We start from the raw sequence: 24,657 nt of genomic DNA, 5'->3' as shown, positions 1-24,657 counted from the left end.
TATCTAGCGTAAAATGATCATACTTTTTTTCTTTCATAGGGTAAATGATCAAAACATCCCAACCTTTACTATGTCATTCCTGAAATTCATGAGACCGAATAAAGTGTTCAACTCATACCAGCTATTCTTCTCTTGTATCAAGAACAAGCTGCTATATTGTTTTTAACATCCAAGTCAAAAGGTAACCTCTTTCTCAGTAAACATGGACAACGATACTTGTGAAACTGTCTTTATCATATTGTTAAATGATATAACATTATACATTTCAATTTACTTTGATTAGGAGTCCCCGTGCAACGTACGGGCTCTTAAATCTAGTTGTATTATATTCGTGTTATTATATACCGTGTTACTATTTGGAATATTAAGTACGTTTTGTTGACACATAATATTATTTGTCAACGAAAATCAAACTTTTTATAATAAACACTCCCTAGAAAACTTTCATGTGAAAGAAAAAAAAACCTAAAAAAAAGTACAAAGCAAGGACACAAACCAACCGATTTGATGTCCATCTAATCTGATCAATAAGAGAAATAATCATTAGTACTACGTAATCAATATTAATTATAATTATAATCATTAATAAAAACCTTAATAAAAGTCTGCAAAAAGACACCCGCCCAGAGAAGCAAAAGAAACCTTGTGTTCTCTCATTACCTCTTTTCTTTTTTATTTTTCTTAAGTGAGTAAGTATAAGTACGGTGAATGGAAGTTAATTAGTTAGTGTGTGTGTGTGCGCGCGCAGAAAATAGCAGACACGAAAGAGAAAACCAAAGAAATGTTGTCAAAACAAGCTCTTAAAATCGCTAAACGAGCCCAACAACATGAGAGCTTTATCACCAAGGTATTCTTATCATTCATTATTCCACTCTTTTCTTTATTTTCAATTCATAACTATTACTACTACTACTACTACTAGTGTATTACTTAATTAATCATTAATCAAATCAAATCAATGCTCGGGTTTGTATAAGTACTACATTCATTATACCATTATCTATTAAAATATTGTTTCTTTTCGGTAATATATATCCATAATAATTTGGACATATGGATGAATGTAATTTTGATGTCAGATTGTTTTACCAAGTATCACAAACAGGGAATAACATTTGTTCAATTTGTAGATTTATATCAGTCTATTGATATTTGCATTCATTTATATTATAGCATGCTTGGTTGACATAAAAAGTCAAATATTGACCAATATATAATAAGTATTATATTATTTTCTTAAATAAATGAATGTGTTTTCTTAAATAAATGAATGTGTTTCCCTCCCTCATTTTATGGGTGTGTTTGCATTTGGGGGATTTTGCTTTATATTGGGTGCAAGTGAGTGCTTTGATATGAATATGTCTTGTTTAATTACTTTATTACTGTTATGAATGCAATAATAAGTTTTGTGAATCTCTTGTTGTTATTTGGTGTCAATTAATGAATGAATGAATGTCAGGGCCCCAAGACATCCGATATGTGTACTGTACTACTGTTTGATATATATCACGTTTGTTCCACTTGGGTGGATTTATTACGGCTACAAGAAATGGCATTATTACCTCCTGGTGAGTGACCTGATTAAATTCCAACCACCAAAATTACAATGATACTATCTATCTATAATAATACTCCCTCCGTCCCAGATTAATTGTCCCCAGACAAAAAACACACAGTTTTAGGAAATCCCACTAACTTTATTTCTCCACCAATGAAATATCTTCTCTCTCCAGATCCACCAATGAAATAACTCCTTTCTTTTCTATTTATGGAAGTAGACAATTAATTTGGGACATCCCAAAATGGAATACTGGACAATAATTTAGGGACGGAGGGAGTACTAGTTAATACTCCTCCTATCTTTATATTTCAAAACCTCATTTTTCTTTTCATAACTAGTACTAGTACTAGTACTAGTATAGCCTTTTGTTAAAAAAATAAAAAAATAAAAATAAAAAATAACTTGAAAGAGAACTAATATCCAAGTCTTACATATATTGCGGTAATAAACTTACTTGGTTCATTCTTGTGACCTTTTGACTAGAAACAAAATAAGTGTACCATATATGTCATGCAGGATTTTTGTTACTATGCCAACACCATCTTCTTGATCATGCTTTTGTTCTATCCAAATAACGAAAAACTTTTCATGGTTTGCTTCTCGTTTGCAGAGGTTAGTAGATTGCATCTTCTTTTTTTTTAATGGCAAGTATATATTATATATTATGGTAATCATTTCTTGATGATTTGTATTTGTATTGTACTTGTGCAGGGGCCGCTAGCTTGGGCGTTAATTGTTTGGCACTGTAGCTTAGTGTTTAGTTCTGTGGACAAACTTGTAAGCGTTCTTATACATCTTTTACCAGGTGAGTTGATTCATAGTTTCTTAAATCATGACTTATTTAAGTATCTGGAGTTATGTCATATGTTTTGAGTATTTCATGACTATTTGTCAATATCTCAAGTATCCTTCCTTTGAGTAAATATGAAATAAATAAATAAATAAATAAATTATGTGAACTACCATTGCACTGGTATCCTCACACCTTGTGTGTAGGGCTTGGGTTTAGGTCATGGGTTCGAGCCTCGTTCTGCCCATGCTATTAATCAATCTGTCTGAAAGATGGAGCTCCAGATTGACCCTAGGGGTGGTTTCTCCCGGATCCATTCGGGATTCAAACCCGGTCCGTCTGCCCCTCGGGATGGTTTAAGGATGGGGTTCCTGCAATGTGATTCGGATTTTCTCCCGAAAGCGCGTGCGTGCGTGGCAAATGAGAGTATTCGATGCCGATAACTTGCCTTTCAAAAAAAAAATTAAAAATAAAAATAAATTATGTAAACTAAAAGTAAACATTCATCAATTTAAATGAACAGTGCTGTTACATTTAGTTGTATGTTCTCTGTTTTGCAAATACTCCGTAATAAATAGGACACATACATTGATACATAGAAAGCATATTTTTTTGTAAGTTGGTTGAAAGGATCAATACCACATTACCACCTGAAGCTTGAACTAGTGTCATTATTTGTCACTGATGGAGCTGTTTGTTTATTTTTTGTCGAATATTAAAGTATTGAACCTAAAGATGTAAATGTTTATTTTAGGAGAAAACTAGATAACGTTTGGGCAGCATACATGCAGCAGCCGCCGTGCAAATCCAAAGTACATGTATAGGAATGGTGTGGTTATAGAATGCTTGTTTTGAATGTCTATAAGCTTGTTGATTAATGTTAGCATCATGTTTGCAAATGGATTTATATTGATGTGGTGTTAATTATTATTTACAATTACAGGGGTGGTATTCTTTACTATCCGATGGTGGGATCCAGCCTTCTTCGAAGCTATGCATCCAGAGGGAAGCCTTGCTAGAGCTTCATGGCCTTATAATTATTATTATGTTGTTGTTGATGACAAATCATTTTTGTGGATGTGGCTGTTTACGGTCCCGTTGATCGCATACAGCCTCTGGCAGGCACTTTATTTCTTCATAGTCAATGTTCTTCGTCGACAGAGGCTGTTAAAAGATCCTGAAGTCATGACCTCTTACAGGTATATAGGTTATCTATTACATTATTATACTTTTTACCCCTTTGTTATATTCTATATATAAATATAAATAAATGGTAAAAAGCAAAGCTCGTTTGTAATATGTGGTGTGTGGCTGGCTACACTGATGATTGTCTCAGGGAACTTTGTAAGAAGGCACAGAAAGCAAACAACGTGTGGTGGCGTTTAAGTGGTTTGCTTGGAGATGAGAATCGTTTATTTATGTACATTCTGCTGCAAGCCATTTTCACAGTTGCAACAATGGCCCTCACGGTCCCAATATTTTTATCGTACGAGTTGCACATTGCTTTCCAAATCCTCAAGGTCTCAGCAACTGTATGGAATGGAGGTGCATTCTTACTTGAAGTCATGCCAAGACAAGTCGTTCTCAAGGACAAAAACAAACAAACACAACCCGGCCCTCCTGCCTAACTTTACAACAGAATTACCCAATCAGCTGGTAAATGTTTCTGAAACACACTCCTACCTATAGACTATAGTAGTTGAATGTTTCTAATGTTTACCTACTTTGTTCTGTGCCGCGTCAAACTTGTGTTTGCATCTTGCTTTTTTCTTTTCTTAGATTTGTTAGCTGTAGATATCTCTAGTTATAGACCTGGTTACAAAAAAAAAAAAAAAAAAAAGAAAAAAAAATGTGTGTTTTTGGATTCATGTGTATTTATCCAAGTGTATGTATTTGATGTGTAAAATTGTTCATAAATGAAAAAACATCCTTTGGTACATATCAATCCTTCATGTATAAACAATGTTTACAAAATCTCATCTCATTAATAACAATTCATTGCAACCAACCCGGTACTGAACACGTCCCGGAGCTCAATATTATTTTCCTGAATTTAGAATAACATTAATTAATCACAATATGCGAGTTAGCCTACAAACAATAACACAAAAAGATTAAACGACCAATTAACAATCCATTGCATGCACATACCTTAATCTCGTTTACTTGAACTAATCCCATTGAAACAACATACCACTTCATTCCAAAATTGACCTCCGTAGAAAACAACGCTGTAACAGATGAAGACTATAATAATAATAATATTATTTAATATACAAATATATAAGATTGAAGAATATGGTTGCATAAAATAATATTAAGATTTAACAACTCATGGTCATGGGGTTAGGTTAATCCTTTGATCACGAACATACCTGTCAAAGAGGTAGCACCACCAAGAACAGCAACAGCAGTTTCCGGATCCATACGAAGTAGTAGTTTTTTTCTGGTAACAGGACAGACATAGCTGATACATCAGAATTGGATGAGACCAAACGGGGGGTGGTTGTTAGACGATTTCACAAGTTTTTCTTTCTTACCATATTACCATTGGCGGGACTCTTGATCAGATAATCTGAAGGAGTAAACTCATCACCATTGTTAGACTCTGATTCGGAGCATGTACTATTATCATTATTACTTGTCTTGCTTCCAAAATCTTGGTTGGATAGTAACTTATCATCATCATCATCATTGGTGGCAAACTCACTCACATCTACATCTCTAGTAATATTATTTACAGTAAACTCAGGTGTCTTCTGGCCTTTCAGTATTGCGGTATGTTTTCCGGTGGTCACAATCACATTGTCTGAATCCAGAATCGATGGTTCCTGCGCCATTGTGATCTCCATGGCTGTAACATTTGCATCTTCAGTGTTATCTTTCTCAACATTGACTCCTTCATCTACATGACTCTGCTCTTGCTGCTGCATCAGTTTGGAATGTTTTTGTTTTGTTAAAGTAAGTTCATATCAGGCCGTAATTAAAAGTAGTATGTTTACTTATGATGTACGATTGTACTCACCATGGCCAAAGTATCATTATTGTCACCATTGTTAGAATATGTAGTACTCTTAACTATCTTGCTTTTCTTATCAACCTCACTTATCTCATATTCCTCGATAGCTGCCTTTAGATCCATGGGAATTTCTTTTGTGTTGTCAGCATCGTCTGTGCTCTCACCAATCTCTTTTTTAGCAGCCTCAACGCCTGTTACATTTGTTACAATCCCACTCTCTTCACTGTCTAATAATCGACCAGGAAAGCTCTCTTCTTGCTGCATATAGTACATTCAAATTTCTTGTTTGTCACTCAAAGATCAACTTAATGCTTACAAAAAAATTCATTTCATGCTATAATATAATAAGTTGATTGATATGAACACACAGTAGTGACATTGTCAATCGTGTCTGTAAGAACCTTGGACTTTTCCTGATCAGATGTATCGACGGTTTCTTCAGGTAGATGACCCTTGCCGTTGCTGCTACCAAGAATGTGTACTTGGGGCAGTTCACCTCCCTGTTTGAAAAACTCAGATTATTTTGTGGGATAATTCTACATGTATAATAATATCTCAACTAGACTAGATAGACAGTTCTAATATGCATGCATTTATGTATGTGACATTATCTAGACTACCTGGAATCTCAATGCTTTTTCGAGTTCTATGACGACCTCTGCCATGGTAGGACGTTTGTCAGGGTCTTGTAACACACATCTAGATGCGATTTTGGAATATGTTTCCAAGGATTCACTTGTTATTTCATCTCTAATATCAAAATGCACAATCTTGCGTAACATATTCTGCTGTTCCAGCCTCTTGGGGACCAATTCGGTAACATGCCGCTCCTGATAATCATCGGTATCGACCAATTCTGGCACCCCACATAAAACTTCAAGCAATAACACGCCGAAAGTATACACGTCAGACTCCTTGGTCAATTTCCCGGTGACTTGATACATAGGATCCATGGATCTCCGAGGAGCAATCTGAACATCTCCGGGTAGTAGTTTGGGTAATCCAAAACTTGAAACTTTGGCTTCAAATCTCGATGATAATGTTAAAATGTAATGTTTTTCTAGAATTGTCTAGATTAATTATAGATAGTAGATATTTAAGTATAGATATTTAGTAAGTGATAATATGTAGAAATCACTAGATTAGCTAGAAGATTCTAGCTTGATCATTAGCCAACTTAAGATGGCTATAAATAGCCACCATGTATTGCAAAGTAGATGTACCAAAACAAAAAGCAATAAAATCATTCCCTTAAAAACACTAAGTCTTCATATCCTACAAAACATTCCCTCACTTACAACAACAATTCAACTAATCAATAAACAATCCTAACTAAAACTAATCAATCACATTCAACTAAATCAAAACACTACAACTAATTCTAACAAGTGGTATCAAGAGCCAGATTTGGGCGTTCATTCAAGTACACCATGACTACCGTTGGTGCATACAATATTCCCGTCCCCATCTTTGATGGCGACAACTATGATTTTTGGAGTATCCGAATGAAGACATATTTTCAAGCACAAAGCTTGTGGGATATTGTCGAAGTCGGGTTTACAACTCCAAAAGAAGTCGAAACTATGCCTGCGGAAGAACAAGAAAAATACAACAAAAATGTTGTAAGAAATGCTGCTGCTCTAGGCTATATTCAACAAGCCTTGACACCGTCTAATTTTCCACGAATCATGGGAGCTACGACAGCCAAAGAGGCGTGGAAGATCCTTCAAGAAGAATTTCAAGGAAATGTCAAGGTGAGATCTGTTAAACTACTAACTCTAAGACGAGATTTTGAAAATTTAAATATGAAAGACACCGAGACCGTAAAAGATTACTATTCTAGAATTAAAGAAATAGTAAATCAAATGAGAGCCTATGGAGATAATATAACTGACAAAAGGATCGTAGAAAAGATACTTATCAGTATGACCGAAAAATACGATCATGTCATTACCGCTATTGAAGAGTCAAAAGACATCGAGACTCTGTCAGTAACGGAATTAGTTGGCTCTCTAGAAGCATACGAGGCTAGACTGAGTCGACGCAGTGAAAACTCACTTGAAAGTGCGTTTCAGTCTAAACTCAAAATAAGGTCTCGGAAATCTAATAATGAGGGGAAAATAAATCTCGAAGAAAAGTCGAGAGGAGGAGAAAAACCCAGAACCGGGTTTAATCAGAGAAGAAAAAACTATCCTCCATGTGGTATCTGTAAAAAGACAAACCACTTGGAGAAAGATTGTTTCCACAAAGGGAAGCCACAATGCAATAATTGCAAAAGATTTGGGCATATAGAAAAAGATTGTCGTTTAAAACAAAATCATCGAGCTAACTTCACTGAAGAAAGTGAAGATATTCCGGAGAACAAAAATCAGCTATTCTATGCCTGTCATGTCGCAAATAAACAGAGGGACGATACTTGGTTGATCGACAGTGGGTGCAGCAATCACATGACAGGAGATGAGAAGCTATTTCAGAGTATCAACACCTCCGTAAAGTCCCGTGTCAAGTTAGGGAATGGAGAACTCGTGGATACTAAAGGCAAAGGTACTATTACTGTTCAAACTAATAACGTCACTCGATCTATCAATGACGTTCTTCTAGTACCAAGCCTAGCAAGTAACTTGTTAAGTGTTGGTCAAATGATGGAGCACGGATACTCTTTACTCTTCGAAGACAAATCATGCGTTATTCGTGACAAGAAAAATAACTATAAATTAATAGCCGAAGTGCCAATGGAGAACCGCAACTTTCCGCTTCGTTGGCAGTATATCCAAGACACAGCCATGAAAGTTCAAGTTGAAGAATCATGGCTATGGCATCGAAGATTTGGCCACTTTAACTTTCACGCACTAAAAATCCTCCAACAGAAGAATATGATGAGAGACTTGCCTAACATAGAAGAAATCACTGACACGTGTGAAAGCTGTATGATGGGCAAGCAACATCGAAAACCTTTCCCTCGTGACAAAGCTTGGAGAGCGAAAGGTATACTGGAGCTGGTGCACACCGACGTTTGTGGACCAATGAGGACCCCGTCACTTAACCAAAACAGGTACTTTATTCTCTTTATCGATGACTATTCTAGAATGACGTGGGTGTACTTCATGCGTGAAAAATCTGAAGTATTTACTATATTCAAGAAGTTCAAGAATTACGTAGAAAAGACTAGTGGCCATTATATAAAAACACTAAGAAGTGATAGAGGAAAAGAATACACCTCTACACAGTTTAATAAATTCTGTGAAGATGAAGGAGTTAAGCGTCAACTCACTGTTGGTTACGCTCCTGAACAAAATGGCGTCTCTGAACGCAAAAACAGAACTGTAATGGAAATGGCCAAAACAATGATACACGAAAAAGGCCTTCCAAACAGTTTCTGGGCCGAAGCTGTATACACGGCTGTATATATACTAAATCGATGTCCCACGAAAGCCGTAGAAAATAAGACTCCGATAGAGGCATGGAGTGGAAGAAAACCGTCGGCAAAACATTTACGAGTATTTGGATCTATCTGCTACATCCATATTCCAAAGGAGAAACGTCACAAGCTCCAAGAAAAATCAGAGAAGGGAATATTCTTGGGCTACAGTACAAAGTCAAAAGGCTACCGAGTCTATAACCTGAAGACCAATAACATAGTGATTAGCCGAGACGTGGAGTTTGACGAAGACGCTTCTTGGAACTGGGAGAAAGACAAAGCTGAAAAACAAACATATCTGCCACGGATATCTATAGAAACTCCAGCTCAACAACCACTACAAATGGAGCATTCTAGTCATGAAAGCACAGGAGAAACGAGCCCTGCTACGCCAAGTTCTCCTTTAGCAACATTACCTTCAGCGCAAGAAGAATCAAGTCCGGAATCAACACCGGGAAGAGTTAAAAAGTTAGCAGAGGTGTACGAGACTTGCAACTTCACAACTATAGAACCTGAAAGCTATGAAGTTGCATCGAAAGATGAAAAGTGGGTGGCTGCTATGAATGAAGAAATAAGAATGATTGAGAAAAACAACACATGGGAGTTAGTTGATCCTCCAGAAAATAAAGAAATCATTGGTGTTAAATGGGTTTACAAAACAAAGCTCAACCCTGACGGTTCTATACAAAAACACAAAGCAAGGCTAGTAGCTAAAGGCTACTCACAACAACAAGGAGTCGACTACAACGAAACTTTTGCACCAGTAGCTCGACTAGACACTATAAGAGCACTTGTGGCATTAGCAGCTCAACGAAGGTGGAAAATTCACCAACTAGATGTAAAATCAGCCTTTCTAAATGGGTTTCTAGAAGAAGAAATTTACGTGGAGCAGCCACAAGGGTTTATTAAGAAAGGAAAAGAAGATCAAGTCCTAAAGCTAAAGAAAGCCTTATATGGACTAAAACAAGCACCACGTGCTTGGTATAGCCGCATTGACAGCTACTTCACAAGTTCAGGATTCAGGAGGAGTCAAAGTGAGCCCACACTCTACATCAAAACTCAAGGTAACTCTGACACTCTCATTATTTCCTTGTATGTCGATGATCTAATATATACGGGAAACAATGAGAAAATGATACAAGAGTTTAAGGAAGACATGATGAAAACGTTCGAGATGAGCGACCTTGGTTTGATGCGCTATTTTCTTGGCATCGAAATCAGTCAAGAAAAGGAAGGCATCTTCATATGCCAAAGGAAATACACGGAAAATCTCCTGAAAAAGTTTAAACTATACGGTTGTAAAACCGTCGCGACGCCACTAGTTGCCAATGAGAAGATGAGACAAGAAGATGGATCGGAGAAAGCGGATGCTTCAAGATTCAGAAGTCTCATAGGAAGTCTGCTATATCTAACAGCAACAAGACCAGACATCATGTACGCAACAAGTCTACTATCCAGGTACATGCAAAACCCTACTCAAATACATTATGGAGCTTCTAAAAGAATTTTAAGATACTTGCAAGGTACCATGGACTATGGAATATGGTACAAGCCGACTACAGACTCGAAGCTTCATGGATACACAGATAGTGATTGGGCCGGATCTGTGGATGACATGAGAAGTACTTCCGGATACGCATTCACACTTGGATCTGGTGTATTCTCATGGACATCAAAGAAACAAGAAACGGTGGCACAATCGTCAGCCGAAGCCGAGTACATCGCAGCCGCTAACTCAGCTAATCAAGCTAAATGGCTAAGAAGAATACTTGAAGACATGTGCGAAAAACAAGATGAAGCTACTCAAATATTATGCGACAACAAGTCTGCAATTGCAATGGCAAAGAATCCTGTGTTTCATGGAAGAACAAAACACATTGATATCAAATATCACTTCTTACGAGAAGTCACCGCTAAGAAAGAGATTGAATTAAAATACTGCAAGACTGAAGAGCAAATTGCAGACATATTCACCAAAGCACTCCCAAGATCAAAGTTCGAGTTCCTACGCAACATGCTCGGAGTAACATCGAAAAACATTAAGGAGGAGTGTTAAAATGTAATGTTTTTCTAGAATTGTCTAGATTAATTATAGATAGTAGATATTTAAGTATAGATATTTAGTAAGTGATAATATGTAGAAATCACTAGATTAGCTAGAAGATTCTAGCTTGATCATTAGCCAACTTAAGATGGCTATAAATAGCCACCATGTATTGCAAAGTAGATGTACCAAAACAAAAAGCAATAAAATCATTCCCTTAAAAACACTAAGTCTTCATATCCTACAAAACATTCCCTCACTTACAACAACAATTCAACTAATCAATAAACAATCCTAACTAAAACTAATCAATCACATTCAACTAAATCAAAACACTACAACTAATTCTAACAGATAAACTTGAATCTGAATTTATCAATATTTTTGAAAGTCTGATGTCACCATGAACGATACCAGGCGTTGCAGAGTCAACACCGGTATGCAGATAGTCGAGTCCACGAGCAGCACCAAGACAGATCTCGAGGCGCTGGATTGTCGTAAGATGCTTACTCATTTTATCTGCTAGATTTCCATCTGAGACGTACTCATAAACGAGTATTATTTCGTTCTTCTTTTCATCACAAAACCCGATAAGAGCCACAACATTGGGGTGGTTCCGGAACCTAGCAACCTTTACAATCTCTGCTAAAAGCTTGGGTTTGATGTTAGAAAGGTTTGTGATATTTAAGCGTTTTAGCGCGACTTGGCGAACATCAAGTTCTCCTGCAAATAGGCTTCCATAGCCACGCGCATCTATTTTCTTACCAAATTTAATCTTGTCATATGGAATTCGAAGTTGTTCCAGTTCATCTTCGATCTCCTCATCATCATGGTTTTTGTATGGTACATCATCATCATTATCATCATCATCATCATCATCAAAGTTGCTGCTGCTGCTTGATTTCAAAACCCCAGAGTTCTGCAGTTTATGCAAACAGTTGACTCCTTTAGTTTTAACAAACGTTACATGTTACTTGGATCAGCTGCAAGAAATAATGGATTTACCTGTTGTGTCGAATTATCGGAGGGATTTGTGCAGTTATCAACAGGTTTGGTGTTGTGGTTATCATCTATGTTTTCCTTGCTGCTGTTTGAGTTGGGATTGAATTTTAAATCATCTGTTACTTGTTTTGTGGCTTGTGGATCATTGGTGCTCATAAACATGATGTTGTGGGTATCTTCTTCTTCTTCTTCTTCTTCAAGTCTGGTTTCTGCTGCTGCTTCTGGTAGACTCTCACTATCATCGACACTGTCCGGAATAGGAGGAACATTATAGCTCCTCTGCTCTTCCTGCACGAAACCAACACCCCAATTTCCTACAATAGCTAAAAGACCAATATGTACTTCTTGTGTCCTTTTAAAATAAGAATAATGTTGAGACAAACTTACCACAGCAATTTTGTCAGTAGTTTCTTCACTGCTTACAATCTTCACCTCGGATTGTTTGTCTGTCATATCCGAGCTCATCATCTCACAATTATTATCTCCTACATGATTAATATCCGTATTGATTGTACCTTCAGATACACCATCGCCATTACTACTAGTACTACTACTAAGACTTTGGACATTGAAGACGTTATTCCCGCCCTGGACCAAAAAATCATAGTATTATTCAAACCATTTCAATAAAGTCACTTGTAGATGTATGTATGACGACACTAAACTGGAAGCAACATACCTGAGGAACCGTTGTGTCAACACTGCTAAATTGAGAAGCTGTAGCAAGTTTCATGGTTTCTCTGTTTTCCCCATCCATATTTGATTCATTGTCGGAGTTTGAATTGTGTGCAATAATTATTCCTGGCGTTTCCGGGGGATCAATATTGGTGCCTATAATCACAGTTTCTTTTTCAGCCTCCTCGATATGTGTATTGTCCATCACATTGTCAACATCACTGCTGGCCAAAGTTAGAACGTCATGTATCTGCTCTTGCTCTTCCTGTAATCAAACACATGGTTTCAATTCGTCACTAAACGAAATTACCTTATATATATTCCGACTATATATATATACACACGTATGTACAATGTAAATTTAATGTAATATAGACATTTTAGTCATCCATTTTTTGATTAATTTTATATCTACAGTATTAAAAGGATACACCGGGAAAAGTTAAACAATGTCGTTATACTAGTCAACAAACTTGTGATTTAACAAATAAATAAATATATCCAATTAATTACGGAGTAATTACTAAATTAAAATTAGACATGAACAGCTTGCCTTCATGTACATTTGACTTTATATCTTTTAAGTTATTAGATATATAAATATAAATATAAATATAAATATACAAACAAATAAATACAATTTGATTTAATTACATTGCTGTATTATATAAATCTCTGATCTTTACAAGAAACAGAGGCAAATATTGAACTACATATGTAAAATATTTTTCCTAAAATCTTGAATTTTCTACATGTATCGTGCATTAATTTTTTTCCTCTTCCATAATTAGCTAATTACCTACTCTTGTGAAACACTAGTGATTACTCCATTGAATAATTTATATTTATATATACTCCGTATTTGATTTGATTATTACTTGACAGTTGAGACAAAAGCAACTAACCATTGTAGCAATTTGAGGTGTATTATCAACGAACTCGTTGGGGTCGGTAGAAACTGAAGTAGTGGTACCATCGATGTTAATCTCGTCCCTGGTGGTATCTTCTCCGGCAACTTCTAAATTGTTGTCGGTAATCAAATCTTTCCCGATGATAGTCGGAATATCAACATATGAGACCTCTCCTCCCTGCATGCATCAAAAAATATTAGTGCTACTTCTTATAATTAATATATATCCAAAAACATCCATCTTCTATCAAAACGTACATTCTAAAATCTACCTGTAATCTCAATGCTTTTTCAAGTTCTTCAACCACCCGCCTCATAGTAGGACGTTCTTCGGGATTTTCGATCGTGCACTGGCACGCTATTTTAGCATACGTTTCCAGTGATTCGGTTGTCATATCTTTTCTCATATCACGGTGAATGATTTTGCGTAGTTTATTTTGTTCCATCTTCTTTGGTACCAATTCGGTCACATGTCGTTCCAAAAAATCATCCGTATCTACTAACTCTGATACACCACACAACACTTCAAGTAGCATTACACCAAACGAATACACGTCTGATGCCTTGGTCGCTTCATCATCATCATCATCTGATTTCATAGATTCTAGATTATTCTTTTGTGATTTTCCAGGAATTATTTTGGACAAACCAAAACTTGAAACCTTTGCTTCCAATCTGGATGAATTTGACTTTGATTTCAACAAGATCTTGGAAGTTTTGATGTTACCATGAACTATACCAGGGGTTGACTTGTCAACTCCGGTATGCAAATAATCGAGTCCACGTGCAGCGTCTAGACATATCTCTAGACGCTGGATGGTGGTCAGACGTTTCCTCATCTTATCAGCTAGATTTCCACTTGGTACATACTCATAAACGAGTATGATCTCATTGCTCTTTTCGTCTGAAAATCCAAGCAGGGCAACTAGATTAGGATGTTGCCGGAATCTGGAAATTACTAGAATCTCATCTAACAATTTTGGTTTAATGTTAGCAAGATTTGTGATGTTCAACTGTTTCAATGCCACATGTTGGTTATCATACTCTCCTTGGAACACACTTCCGTAGCCTTCAACCTCGAGTTTCTTACCAAATTTGATCTTGTCAAATGGAATTCGAAGGTGATCGAGTCCGTCTCCTTTTCCGGACATGATTCTATAAGTTTCTAGCTAGGTACCTGATTGTTGGGGGCCAAGATATGTTACAAGTTGTAATTCAACAATATTAATTGGGGTAAGTGGAGTATTATTATGATTGTTTGAAATATATTGGTGAATTACTTAAGGTATACCGTATATGTAGGAGTAATATGCACATACAGATATAGAGATATAGAGAAATACTAAATAAATGTGAATGCTGATTTAAACAAGGCATAAACACAATGTGATGAAACAGAGAAAGGTTAATTTGACTATAAAATTATTAATTGTTTAACTATTTTTACGTATAAATTAATGAAAATGAAATGAAGGTTCTGGAAGATGAGGTGAGTGTGAACTGTGAAAGCAAGTTGAACCGCCATTAATAAATATAACACGTTGAAGGTGTGTTGGTTTGGGGGTTAACATTTTTTTTTTTCTTTTTAGTTTTAACTAGTTGTGAAGCTCTCGTTGCATCGGGGCTTCGTTTTGAATGCGAGTTAAAAAATAAGTCTTAATCTATTTTGTAAAAATAAAAAATAAAAAAAATTCGACATCTAACATTGAAGGGTTGTTCCTTTTGTGAAAGTTGCTTCAAGTTAGTTGATCTATTATGTAAAAAAAATGTTTTTCGACATCTTTTAGTAGCATTGAAGGGTTGTTCCTTTTATGAAAGTTGCCTCTTTTATCGTTGAGGGAAAAAAAAATTAGTTTGTTATAAAAGTAATAATTGGATGATAATTTTATTATTATTATAGATATTGCATAGTATATTTTTTTGAGTATAAATAGGTGTGTTGAGTTAGAGTTTATTGTATGTATTTTTTGGTTAACAAAAACACTCTCTCTCTCTAGATTCCAAATGCCACCAAACTCTCATTGTACATTTTTCTATAAATAAAAAACCAATTACTCATACCTTTTGTTCAACCTTTGTTTTCTCCGTTTTACAGTATCTCTATCTCTATATACCTTCTACAGTCAAGAACCACTGAAGGTAGTTATAAGCCTACTGAATTATAACACGTTATCAGCACGATTATCTCAACATTTATACTAAATATGGTTGGCTCTGCCACCTAACTAATATATGGTCGGTTATACCACCTAAATGATATATGGTCGACACTGTCGCCTAATTTACATTTATGTTATCTAACATTTATTTATGTATACTAACATTTACATTTATGTTATCTAACATTTATTTATGTATACTAACATTTACAGTTATGTTCACTAACATTTATATTTATGTTATTTAAGTTATATATGATCGGTTATACCACCTGAATTATATTTTCTGTAATCTAACTCTTATTAACTTCACTAACATTTATATTTATGTTAATAAGACCTCATGATTGTACGCAACACGTCATTTGACAACACGGTACTTTATGTACGCAACACGTCATTTGACAACACGGTACCATGGGTCGAGATTAATTCCGATCAATACGAATACGATGGGGTCTTTATATGTTATCTAACATTTATGATTACTTATGCAATTAATCATTATTTATTTCATGCATACTAAAGTTTATTCTTAAAAGTAAATCTTAAAAGTTAAAATAAGAAAAAGTAGTTTGTATTTTTATTAAAAGTAAATCTTAAAAGTTAAAATAAGAAAAGTAGTTTTGTATTTTTATTAAAAGTAAATCTTAAAAGTTAAAATAAGAAAAGTAGTTTGTATTTTTATTAAAAGTAAATCTTAAAAGTTAAAATAAGAAAAAGTAGTTTGTATTTTTATTAAAAGTAAATCTTAAAAGTTAAAATAAGAAAAAAAAATCTTGTCCTTTATATTACTCATACGCGTTTTGATATAGTGACTTTATTCGTTAACGTCAACTAACGACGTTACAACGGTCATATATACATAACGGTTGTTAACGTCAACTGACGACGTTACAACAACTATATTTTTCAAATATAAAATAAACATCTCCGTTTTCACATTTTCACAAATCAATCTTCATTTTTCAGATTACTACTCTCAAAAAGTTTTTTGTAAAAATGATTCACACAAGGATGATTTTTCCTACTGTATTGGTCATATTAACTATCATCATTGTTGCTAATATACCACCGGGTGAACCTATATTCTATCCTGCCCTTGTGGTTTTATTATTTGTAATCATACCATTATTCTGCTGTTTGCTACTTATGAATTTAAAATGATTCTAATTTCATTTTATTATTTGTCTATGAATAGAAGTTGATTATGATTATGATTTATGTTATTCATCTTTTTGATAATAGAAAATGTCGAATTTGAAAAGGCTTAAATTTGCTCATTTAGAACAAGTGGGAACAACTACTTAACATGGGTTATGAATGTAGAAAAACATCTCGAATCAAACGGTATTTTAGAAACCCTGAATGAAAATAACAATTATTCCGAACAAGAGAAAGCAATAGTAAGTATTTTTCTTAGCAAACATATTGACGAGTCCTTAGAATCTACATATTATATGATCGAAAATCCAAGTGTATTATGGAAAATACTCAAAGATAGATACGATATTAATTACTCAAAAAAAAAAAAAAAATACACATGAGCAACTGGATGTTCAACAACAATCCTTGTAGACATATAATAATCATTAAAAGCTTGAGATGTTAACTCACCAGCATTATCAAGTCTCATCCTTTTAATGGTGTAATCAGAATAATGTGTTCTTAATTTAATAATTTGTGCAAGAAACTTTGCAAATGCCATATTATGGCTTGATAACACACAAACATGAGACCATGCGTTAGATGCGTCTATTAGAAAAATGGTCCACATGATGGATGAATTGGTCCATATATATACCCTTGAATTCTTTCAAGAAACATTGGTGATTATTTCTCAATGTGCTTTTCATTAATCGCCATATGTGATTTTCATTAATCACCATATGTGTTTTTCGTTAATCACTATATGTGCTTTTCATTAATCACTATATGTGCTTTTCATTAATCACCATATGTGATTTTCATTAATCACCATATGTGCTTTTCATCATATATCATTTTCACCATATGTGCTTTTAATCATATGTGCTGCGCTTTTCGTCATATGCACTTTTCATTATATGCGCTTTTAATTATATGCGATGCGCTTTTCATCATATGCGCTTTTTATCATATGCGCTTTTAATCATATGCGATGCGCTTTTCATCATATGCGCTTTTTATCATATGCGCTGCGCTTTTCATCATATGCGCTTTTTATCATATGCGCTTTTAATCCTATGCGCTTTTCGGTGTTACATAGATATTTCTCATTTTCGATTATCATTGACTGATAATCATATCCATTATGATATATATCAGAGAAACTTAACAAATTTCTCTTTGATTTGGGAGAAAACAAGACATTGTTTACCAAAAAATTCGTACCATTTGGTAATATGAAATTTTGCCTTTTTCGTTTCTTATATCAAGTTTGCAAGAGATGATATAGTATTTATAATTCCCTCATTTGATTTAAATCAATGAAATATTTCTTAGATTTGATCATAGTGTGTATGTTACTACTATCTGCAATACATATGACTTTACCATTTAATTGATGTTGTATTTCTGCAGGATTCATACTAAAACTTCAAATAAGATAAGCAAATAATGAGTTATATTTCAGCAAGATAATCAAATTATATTACATGCAAACAAGTTATAATCTGAAGTACATAAAAGATAACACTTAATAAAACATATGCGTTATGGTCTAAAACCATTTATTTATGAGTGATACATAAAAAAAACTAGGCATCTTAGAAAATTCAAACCATTCAAGTCTCAAGGTAGCTCAGGGTTAATTTAATCAAGATTTGTCAACAGATTCACTCTCGTTTTCTTTTCTTTTGGGACTTATTTGTAGAGCTAAACAAGATGTTCATGTATTCAAGAAATACTAGACTGATGATCCACGTTACCAGATCATTAATAAGAATCTACGGAATTCTTATAAGAGCGTCTACTAATATCTTTAATTTTATTCTTTCATGGATCACCGTTATTATTATTAAAGATGTGAATCAATGGGATACAAATGAATTTTTATCCGAAAAGAAATGTGCAAATGAAGTTACAAGGCAAAACTAGACTTGTAACTCAAGATTTCCCACAAAGACCAGAAATGAATTAGGAGAAAAACTTATCCTCCTATAATGAATATAATTACTTATTAGATACTTAATCAACCTGGTAGTTATTTAAATGCATCTCATGGATGTTGTTACTGCTTATCTGTATGGATCACTTAATAGTGATATATATATATGAATATACCTGAAGGGTTAAGGTATCATAAGCATCTAATGCAAAACCCAAGGGAATATATTCCATTAAATCACAAAGATTTCTAAATGGGTTTATACAATCGGGACGTATGTGGTATAATCGATTAAATTACTACTTGATAAGAAAAGGGTATACATATAAACTTATTTGCATGTGTGTTTTATAAAAACAATGTTCGGATATGTGATCATAGCTGTTTATATCAATTATCTTAAATAAAGAAATCTATGAAGCCATTCAACTTCTAAAGAAAAATTTTAAAATAAAAAAAAATCAAGTATTACGTTGATTTACATATTGAGCATATAACTAATGACTTACTTATACATCAAACAACTTATACCGAAAAGATTTTAAAATATTTTAATATGGACAAGACAAAAACCATTAAGTACTCATATGGTTGTTAGATCTTAATATTGATACTAATCCATTTCATCCTCTAGAAGATCATGAAGATCTTCTTGGTTCAGAAGTTCCATATTTTAGTGCAATTGGGGCTCTTATATATCTTACAAATTATACAAGATCTGACATTTCTTTTGCAGTTAATTTGTTGACAAGGTTCAGCTCAGCCCCTACCAAAAGACATTGGAATGAGATCAAACAAATAGTTTGATACCTTCGGGGAACTACTGATTTATAATTATTTTATTCTAACGAATCAAAACAAGATTTGGTTGGTTATGCAGATGCAGGTTATTTATCTGATCCACATAAAGCTAAATCTCAAAATGTATATGTATTCCTAAATGGAGGTACCGCAATATCATGGCGTTCTCAAAAACAAACACTTGTTGCAACATCATCAAATCATGCCGAAGTAATTGCATTACATGAAGCCAGTCGGGAATGTTTTTGGTTGAGATCAATGACACAACTCATTACTGATTCTTGTGAACTAGAACGCAATAAAAGTTCAACAACTATCTATGAAGATAATGTAACTTGCATAACACAGATGAAAGAAGGGTATATCAAAAGTGACCGAACAAAACACCTACCCCCTAGATTCTTCTCATACACTCAAAATCTCATTAAGGACAACCAGATTGAAATGAGATATGTTCAGTCCAGCAAAAACTCTGCTGACCTTTTCAACAAAGCACTTCCAACTGCTATTTTCAGAACACACGTTCATAATATTGGCATGAGGCATGTTCAGAAGATGTAACAACTCAGGCGTTGCCTACTTGAGGGGGAGTCAACTCTATGCTGCACTCTTTTTCCCTTAGCTAAAGTTTTATCCCAAAGGGTTTTCTTTAGCAAGGTTTTTAACGAGGCAGTACTAGTTATTCACTAATAAAATTATCATCCAAGGGGGAGTGTTATAAAAGTAATAATTGGATGATAATTTTATTATTATTATAGATATTGCATAGTATATTTTTTTGAGTATAAATAGGTGTGTTGAGTTAGAGTTTATTGTATGTATTTTTTGGTTAACAAAAACACTCTCTCTCTCTAGATTCCAAATGCCACCAAACTCTCATTGTACATTTTTCTATAAATAAAAAACCAATTACTCATACTTTTTGTTCAACCTTTGTTTTCTCCGTTTTACAGTATCTCTATCTCTATATACCTTCTACAGTCAAGAACCACTAAAGGTAGTTATAAGCCTACTGAATTATAACATAGTTAATTTTTTTGTAAAATTTTTTTTTTTCGACATCTTTTAGTAACATTGAAGGGTTGGTTCTTTTACGAAAGTTGCTCCTTTTATCGTTGGAGACAATAAAAAGGTGAAATGACGAAAATACCCCTGATTACTATTGATGAATAGTGCTACAGGGGTTTTGATCTATTTTGTAAAAAAGAATGTTTTTCGACATCTTTTGGTAGCATTGAAGGGTTGTTCCCTTTATGAAAGTTGCCTCTTTTATCGTTGAGGAAAAAAAAGTTAGTTGTTTTTTGTAAAAAATAATTTTTTTTTGACATCTTTTGTTAACATTGAAGGGTTGGTTCTTTTACGAAAGTTGCTCCTTTTATCGTTGGACAAAAAAAAGGTGAACCGACGAAAATACTCCTGGTTACTATTGATGAATAGTGCTACAGAGTTTTGTCTATTATATATATAGATAATATAATTTAGAGTAATAGTAATATAATATTTTTTAATCCAATTTAATGGAATTGAATAACTCTTTTTTTTTAAATTTATTATAGTATGCATTTAAGACGTCAATTACGACAACTTTCAACAATGATATCATTTTCTCTAGGGATTGTAGAGATCGTAATATCAGTATTACATTAACACTTTTTCTCTCATAATAGAATAAGACGGACGACGACCCCATCTTGTTCTCACCCAACCGCTTTATTTTCTATAGAATCATAGACTAAAGAAAAAGGTTCATGAACAGAAGAACTTTACTAATCTATCGCTGGTTACATTATGAGAGCTCTATCATGACCCATGACCCCAGTGTGTCACTTGAGACCACTTTATGCTATTATTACTTGTCATAATCTTATTGTTCTTTTCTATAGGCTATTTGTCTAATTTTTCTCGTTAAATAGACAATTTAATAATTTTCAAACTTGTGTTTCTTTTTCAATTTACATATATAAACGATAAACTGCATTTATAAAAGAGGCAAATGTTGTTTTAATAACAATTGTAAGTTAAAAATTTCATTAAACCCCGTAATTTTACACGTTCTTAGATATTGTAGTTATAATTAACATTTGCTAAAAGATAAAATTTAATTTGTGAATAACGTATATTAAAAAAAACCAATTTCAATTTTTTGTGATAATTTTCAATGTTCAGTTTAATTTATATTGAGTTTTTCCTCTTTCTCACATCATAATCTATTTCAGGAAACCTAATTAACTGATCGAATTATTTTTTCCAATTATTATTATTTAAAGAATATAATTATATAATTACTCTACATTTTTCATCAATCAATTATTAATTATAAATTATAATAATTTTAATAATGAGGATGGAGTCACATACGGTCGTGATGGGTAATGGATGGCTAGATCGTAGATGGATAGGTATGGGCGGTCCCATTTTCCGCCAATAAATTCGATACACCAAGATAACGTGTTGTCTTTAGTTATTTATATTATTACATTAAATATTAATATTAATATTAATATTAATATTAGTATTAACTAGTTGTGGAGCTCTCGCTTCGCGCCGGGAACTCCGTTTTGAATGCGAGTTAAAAAAAAGTCTTGATCTATTTTGTAAAAAAAAATTTTTTTTTCGACATCTAACATTGAAGAGTTGTTCCTTTTGTGAAAGTTGATTCTTTTATTAGTTGATCTATTTTGTAAAAAAAGAATGTTTTTCGACATCTTTTGGTAGCATTAAAGGGTTGTTCATTTTATGAAAGTTGCCTGTTTTATCGTTGAGGAATAAAAGAGAGAAAAAAAGAAGTTAGTTAGTTGATTTTTTTGTAAAAAAGAATTTTTTTTGACATCTTTTGGTAAATTGAAGAGTTGGTTCTTTTACAAAAGTAGCTTAGTTTATCGTTGGGACTAAAAAAGGTGAAATGAATAAAATACCCCTGATTACTATTGGTGAATAGTGAAACACGCGTTCTTAGATATTGTAGTTATAATTAACATTTGCTAAGATAAAATTTAATTTGTGAATAACATTTATTAAGAAAAACCAATTTCAATTTTTTGTGATAATATTCAATGTTCAGTTTTAAGTTATATTGAGTTTTTCCTCTTTCTCACATCATAATCTATTTCAGGAAACCTAATTAAATGATCGAATTATTTTTTTCAATTATTATTATTTAAAGAATATAATTATATAATTACTCTACATTTTTCATCAATTATTAATTAATTATAAATTATAATTATAATAATTTTAATAATGAGGATGAAGTCACATGCGGTCGTGATGGGTAATGGATGGATAGATCGTAGATGGATAGATTGGCGGTCCCATTTTCCGCCAATAAATTCAATATACACCAAGATAACGTGTTGTCTTTATTTATTTATATTATTACATTAAATATTAATATTAATATTAATATTATTAATATTAATATTAATATTAATATTAGTATTAACTAGTTGTGGAGTCCTCGCTTCGCGCCGGGAGCTCCGTTTCGAATGCGAGTTAAAAAAAAAGTCTTGATCTATTTTGTAAAAAAAAAATTTCGACATCTAACATTGAAGGGTTGTTCCTTTTGTGAAAGTTGCTTCTTTTATTAGTTGATCTATTTTGTAAAAAAGAATGTTTTTCGATATGTTTTGGTATCATTAAAGGGTTTTTCATTTTATGAAAGTTGCATGTTTTATCGTTGAGGAAGAAAAGAGAGAGAAAAAAAAAGTTAGTTAGTTGATTTTTTTGTAAAAAAGAATTTTTTTCGACATCTTTTGGTAACATTGAAGGGTTTGTTCTTTTACGAAAGTAGCTTATTTTATCGTTGGGGACCAAAAAAAGAAGAAGGTGAGATGACGAAAATACCCCTGGTTACTATTGATGAATAGTGAAACAGTGTTTTGTATATTAGTATATATATAAATAAATATTAATTGATTTCAATGTAGTTTTATTAGTTTATAAGTTTTTGTTAAAGATACAAAAATGGGCTGTTATATTAATTTATAAGTTTTCGTTCAAAGATATAAAATGAGCTCTTATAAACATTGTTTTTTTATTAGCGAGGAAACCTCCAATGAGTGAGCACATTGTGACGACCCGAAAATTTCTGACCAAATTTAAACTAAATTCTTACATGATTTCGACACGATAAGCATAGTCTGTATAGTTGAATCTTAAAATTTTGAACTTTGTCCATGTATTTATTTTAACCTTCGACCATTACCGACGATTCACGAACAAAATGTTGTTAATAAATATGTGTATATATATATAAATATAAATAAAAGTGTATATGATAATGTGAATTAATAAAATACAATTTAATCATTTGAATTGGAAATGAAAAGAAATATACAAAGTAATTAAGTTATAATTAAAATGAATATATATAAATATGAATCTATATGGATATATATATATGTATTAACGAATTCTATTATATTGTAACATTTATAAAATATAAAAATATTCAATATTCAATATATGTATTCATATAATATATAATATGATTATTAGATATTACAAAATTAATAATTTGTAATATTAATATATAAAATGTAATTACAAATTTAATTATAATACTACTATTAATATTAATATCAGTACTATTAATATTATTAAATTTTTTTATGAAATTTGATACATTTGAATGGTCATGTTATTATTAATATTATAGCTAATATTATTATTATTATTATTAATAAAATTATAATTTTTTTTTATTAATAAGTCAACGAGCTTCGCGCCCGAGTTGTAGCCTTGGAAAATATGGTGCAAAACGTACCAGCTTCATCAACATCACCGGCACCAACAGTACCACCAACATCAATACAAGTACCACCAACAACCCAAGTTTCAACATCACACACCTCAACATTTCATTCTGTACCTCGAGTATAATCATCGTTCTACGTATCGTTCTACATCAAATACATTCGTTCTTCATGGCGATTATGTAATCCCTAATGTTTTAGAAATTATGTATTCTAGATCTAACGATAAATCAAATGAGATTAATATCATATTAACTCATTTGAATCCATGATTACATCTGAAAAAAATATATATGTATATATGTTTTCATAGAGATTGTAATTAAAAATTCTTTCGTACAAACTGTTAATGGTGAAAATATTTTAACGGGTAGGTAATACCCGAGGAATATTTAGATTTCACATTAATAATTTACACTGTGCATTCTTCGAATCT

General features: G+C 33.0%; 3 protein-coding genes across 5 annotated transcripts in view; 1 reads left to right on the top strand and 2 right to left on the bottom strand.

Annotated features, from left to right (window-relative positions):
* LOC139843188 (glycerophosphocholine acyltransferase 1-like) overlaps positions 1 to 3,979 on the top strand; it is a 42,621-nt gene extending 38,642 nt beyond the window's left edge. Inside the window, 8 exon segments of the mRNA XM_071833254.1 lie at positions 749 to 851; positions 1,285 to 1,338; positions 1,460 to 1,479; positions 1,482 to 1,568; positions 2,078 to 2,173; positions 2,273 to 2,366; positions 3,295 to 3,550; positions 3,688 to 3,979. Coding sequence (XP_071689355.1) covers positions 749 to 851; positions 1,285 to 1,338; positions 1,460 to 1,479; positions 1,482 to 1,568; positions 2,078 to 2,173; positions 2,273 to 2,366; positions 3,295 to 3,550; positions 3,688 to 3,979 — 1,002 coding nt within the window.
* A 242-nt stretch (positions 3,980 to 4,221) lies between these two features.
* LOC139904370 (uncharacterized) lies at positions 4,222 to 6,411 on the bottom strand. Of its 3 annotated transcripts, none has more exons than XM_071886307.1 (7): positions 5,991 to 6,411; positions 5,772 to 5,870; positions 5,377 to 5,628; positions 4,892 to 5,278; positions 4,727 to 4,797; positions 4,503 to 4,598; positions 4,222 to 4,398 (listed from the first exon to the last, which is right to left on the bottom strand). In XM_071886307.1, exons 1-6 carry the CDS (start codon positions 6,321 to 6,323, stop codon positions 4,550 to 4,552), a joined length of 1,191 nt encoding a protein of 396 aa, XP_071742408.1. In that variant the 5' UTR covers positions 6,324 to 6,411; the 3' UTR covers positions 4,222 to 4,398; positions 4,503 to 4,549. The 3 variants fall into 3 exon arrangements, with proteins under 3 accessions (XP_071742408.1, XP_071742406.1, XP_071742407.1); XM_071886305.1 differs by having other exon boundaries at positions 4,503 to 4,582; XM_071886306.1 differs by having other exon boundaries at positions 4,503 to 4,582; positions 4,892 to 5,275.
* A 4,743-nt stretch (positions 6,412 to 11,154) lies between these two features.
* LOC139843187 (uncharacterized) lies at positions 11,155 to 14,695 on the bottom strand. The gene is made up of 6 exons (XM_071833253.1): positions 13,692 to 14,695; positions 13,415 to 13,597; positions 12,514 to 12,774; positions 12,222 to 12,422; positions 11,838 to 12,122; positions 11,155 to 11,751 (listed from the first exon to the last, which is right to left on the bottom strand). The coding sequence occupies exons 1-6, from the start codon at positions 14,568 to 14,570 to the stop codon at positions 11,155 to 11,157; spliced, it is 2,406 nt and encodes an 801-aa protein (XP_071689354.1). The 5' UTR covers positions 14,571 to 14,695.
* Between the last annotated feature and the right edge of the window lie 9,962 nt (positions 14,696 to 24,657).

Source organism: Rutidosis leptorrhynchoides, chromosome 4, assembly GCF_046630445.1.
Source record: "Rutidosis leptorrhynchoides isolate AG116_Rl617_1_P2 chromosome 4, CSIRO_AGI_Rlap_v1, whole genome shotgun sequence".
NCBI classification, from domain to species: Eukaryota; Viridiplantae; Streptophyta; class Magnoliopsida; order Asterales; family Asteraceae; genus Rutidosis; species Rutidosis leptorrhynchoides.
The sequence above is the reverse complement of the archived record's forward strand: the minus strand, read 5'-3'. Positions and strand labels throughout refer to the sequence as shown.

Bases quoted from the DNA above. Each gene is read 5' to 3' on its own strand.
- LOC139843187 (XM_071833253.1), bottom strand. From the start codon at position 14,570: ATGTCCGGAAAAGGAGACGGACTCGATCACCTTCGAATTCCATTTGAC. The intron at 12,775-13,414 runs GTTAGTTGCTTT...GTTTGATTACAG, and splicing joins CACCTCAAATTGCTACAATG to GAAGAGCAAGAGCAGATACA. The intron at 12,123-12,221 runs GTAAGTTTGTCT...GGTTTCGTGCAG, and splicing joins CTACTGACAAAATTGCTGTG to GAAGAGCAGAGGAGCTATAA.
- LOC139904370 (XM_071886305.1), bottom strand. From the start codon at position 6,323: ATGGATCCTATGTATCAAGTCACCGGGAAATTGACCAAGGAGTCTGAC. The intron at 5,279-5,376 runs GTGAGTACAATC...AAACTGATGCAG, and splicing joins ATAATGATACTTTGGCCATG to CAGCAAGAGCAGAGTCATGT. The intron at 4,583-4,726 runs GTATGTTCGTGA...CATCTGTTACAG, and splicing joins TGGTGCTACCTCTTTGACAG to CGTTGTTTTCTACGGAGGTC.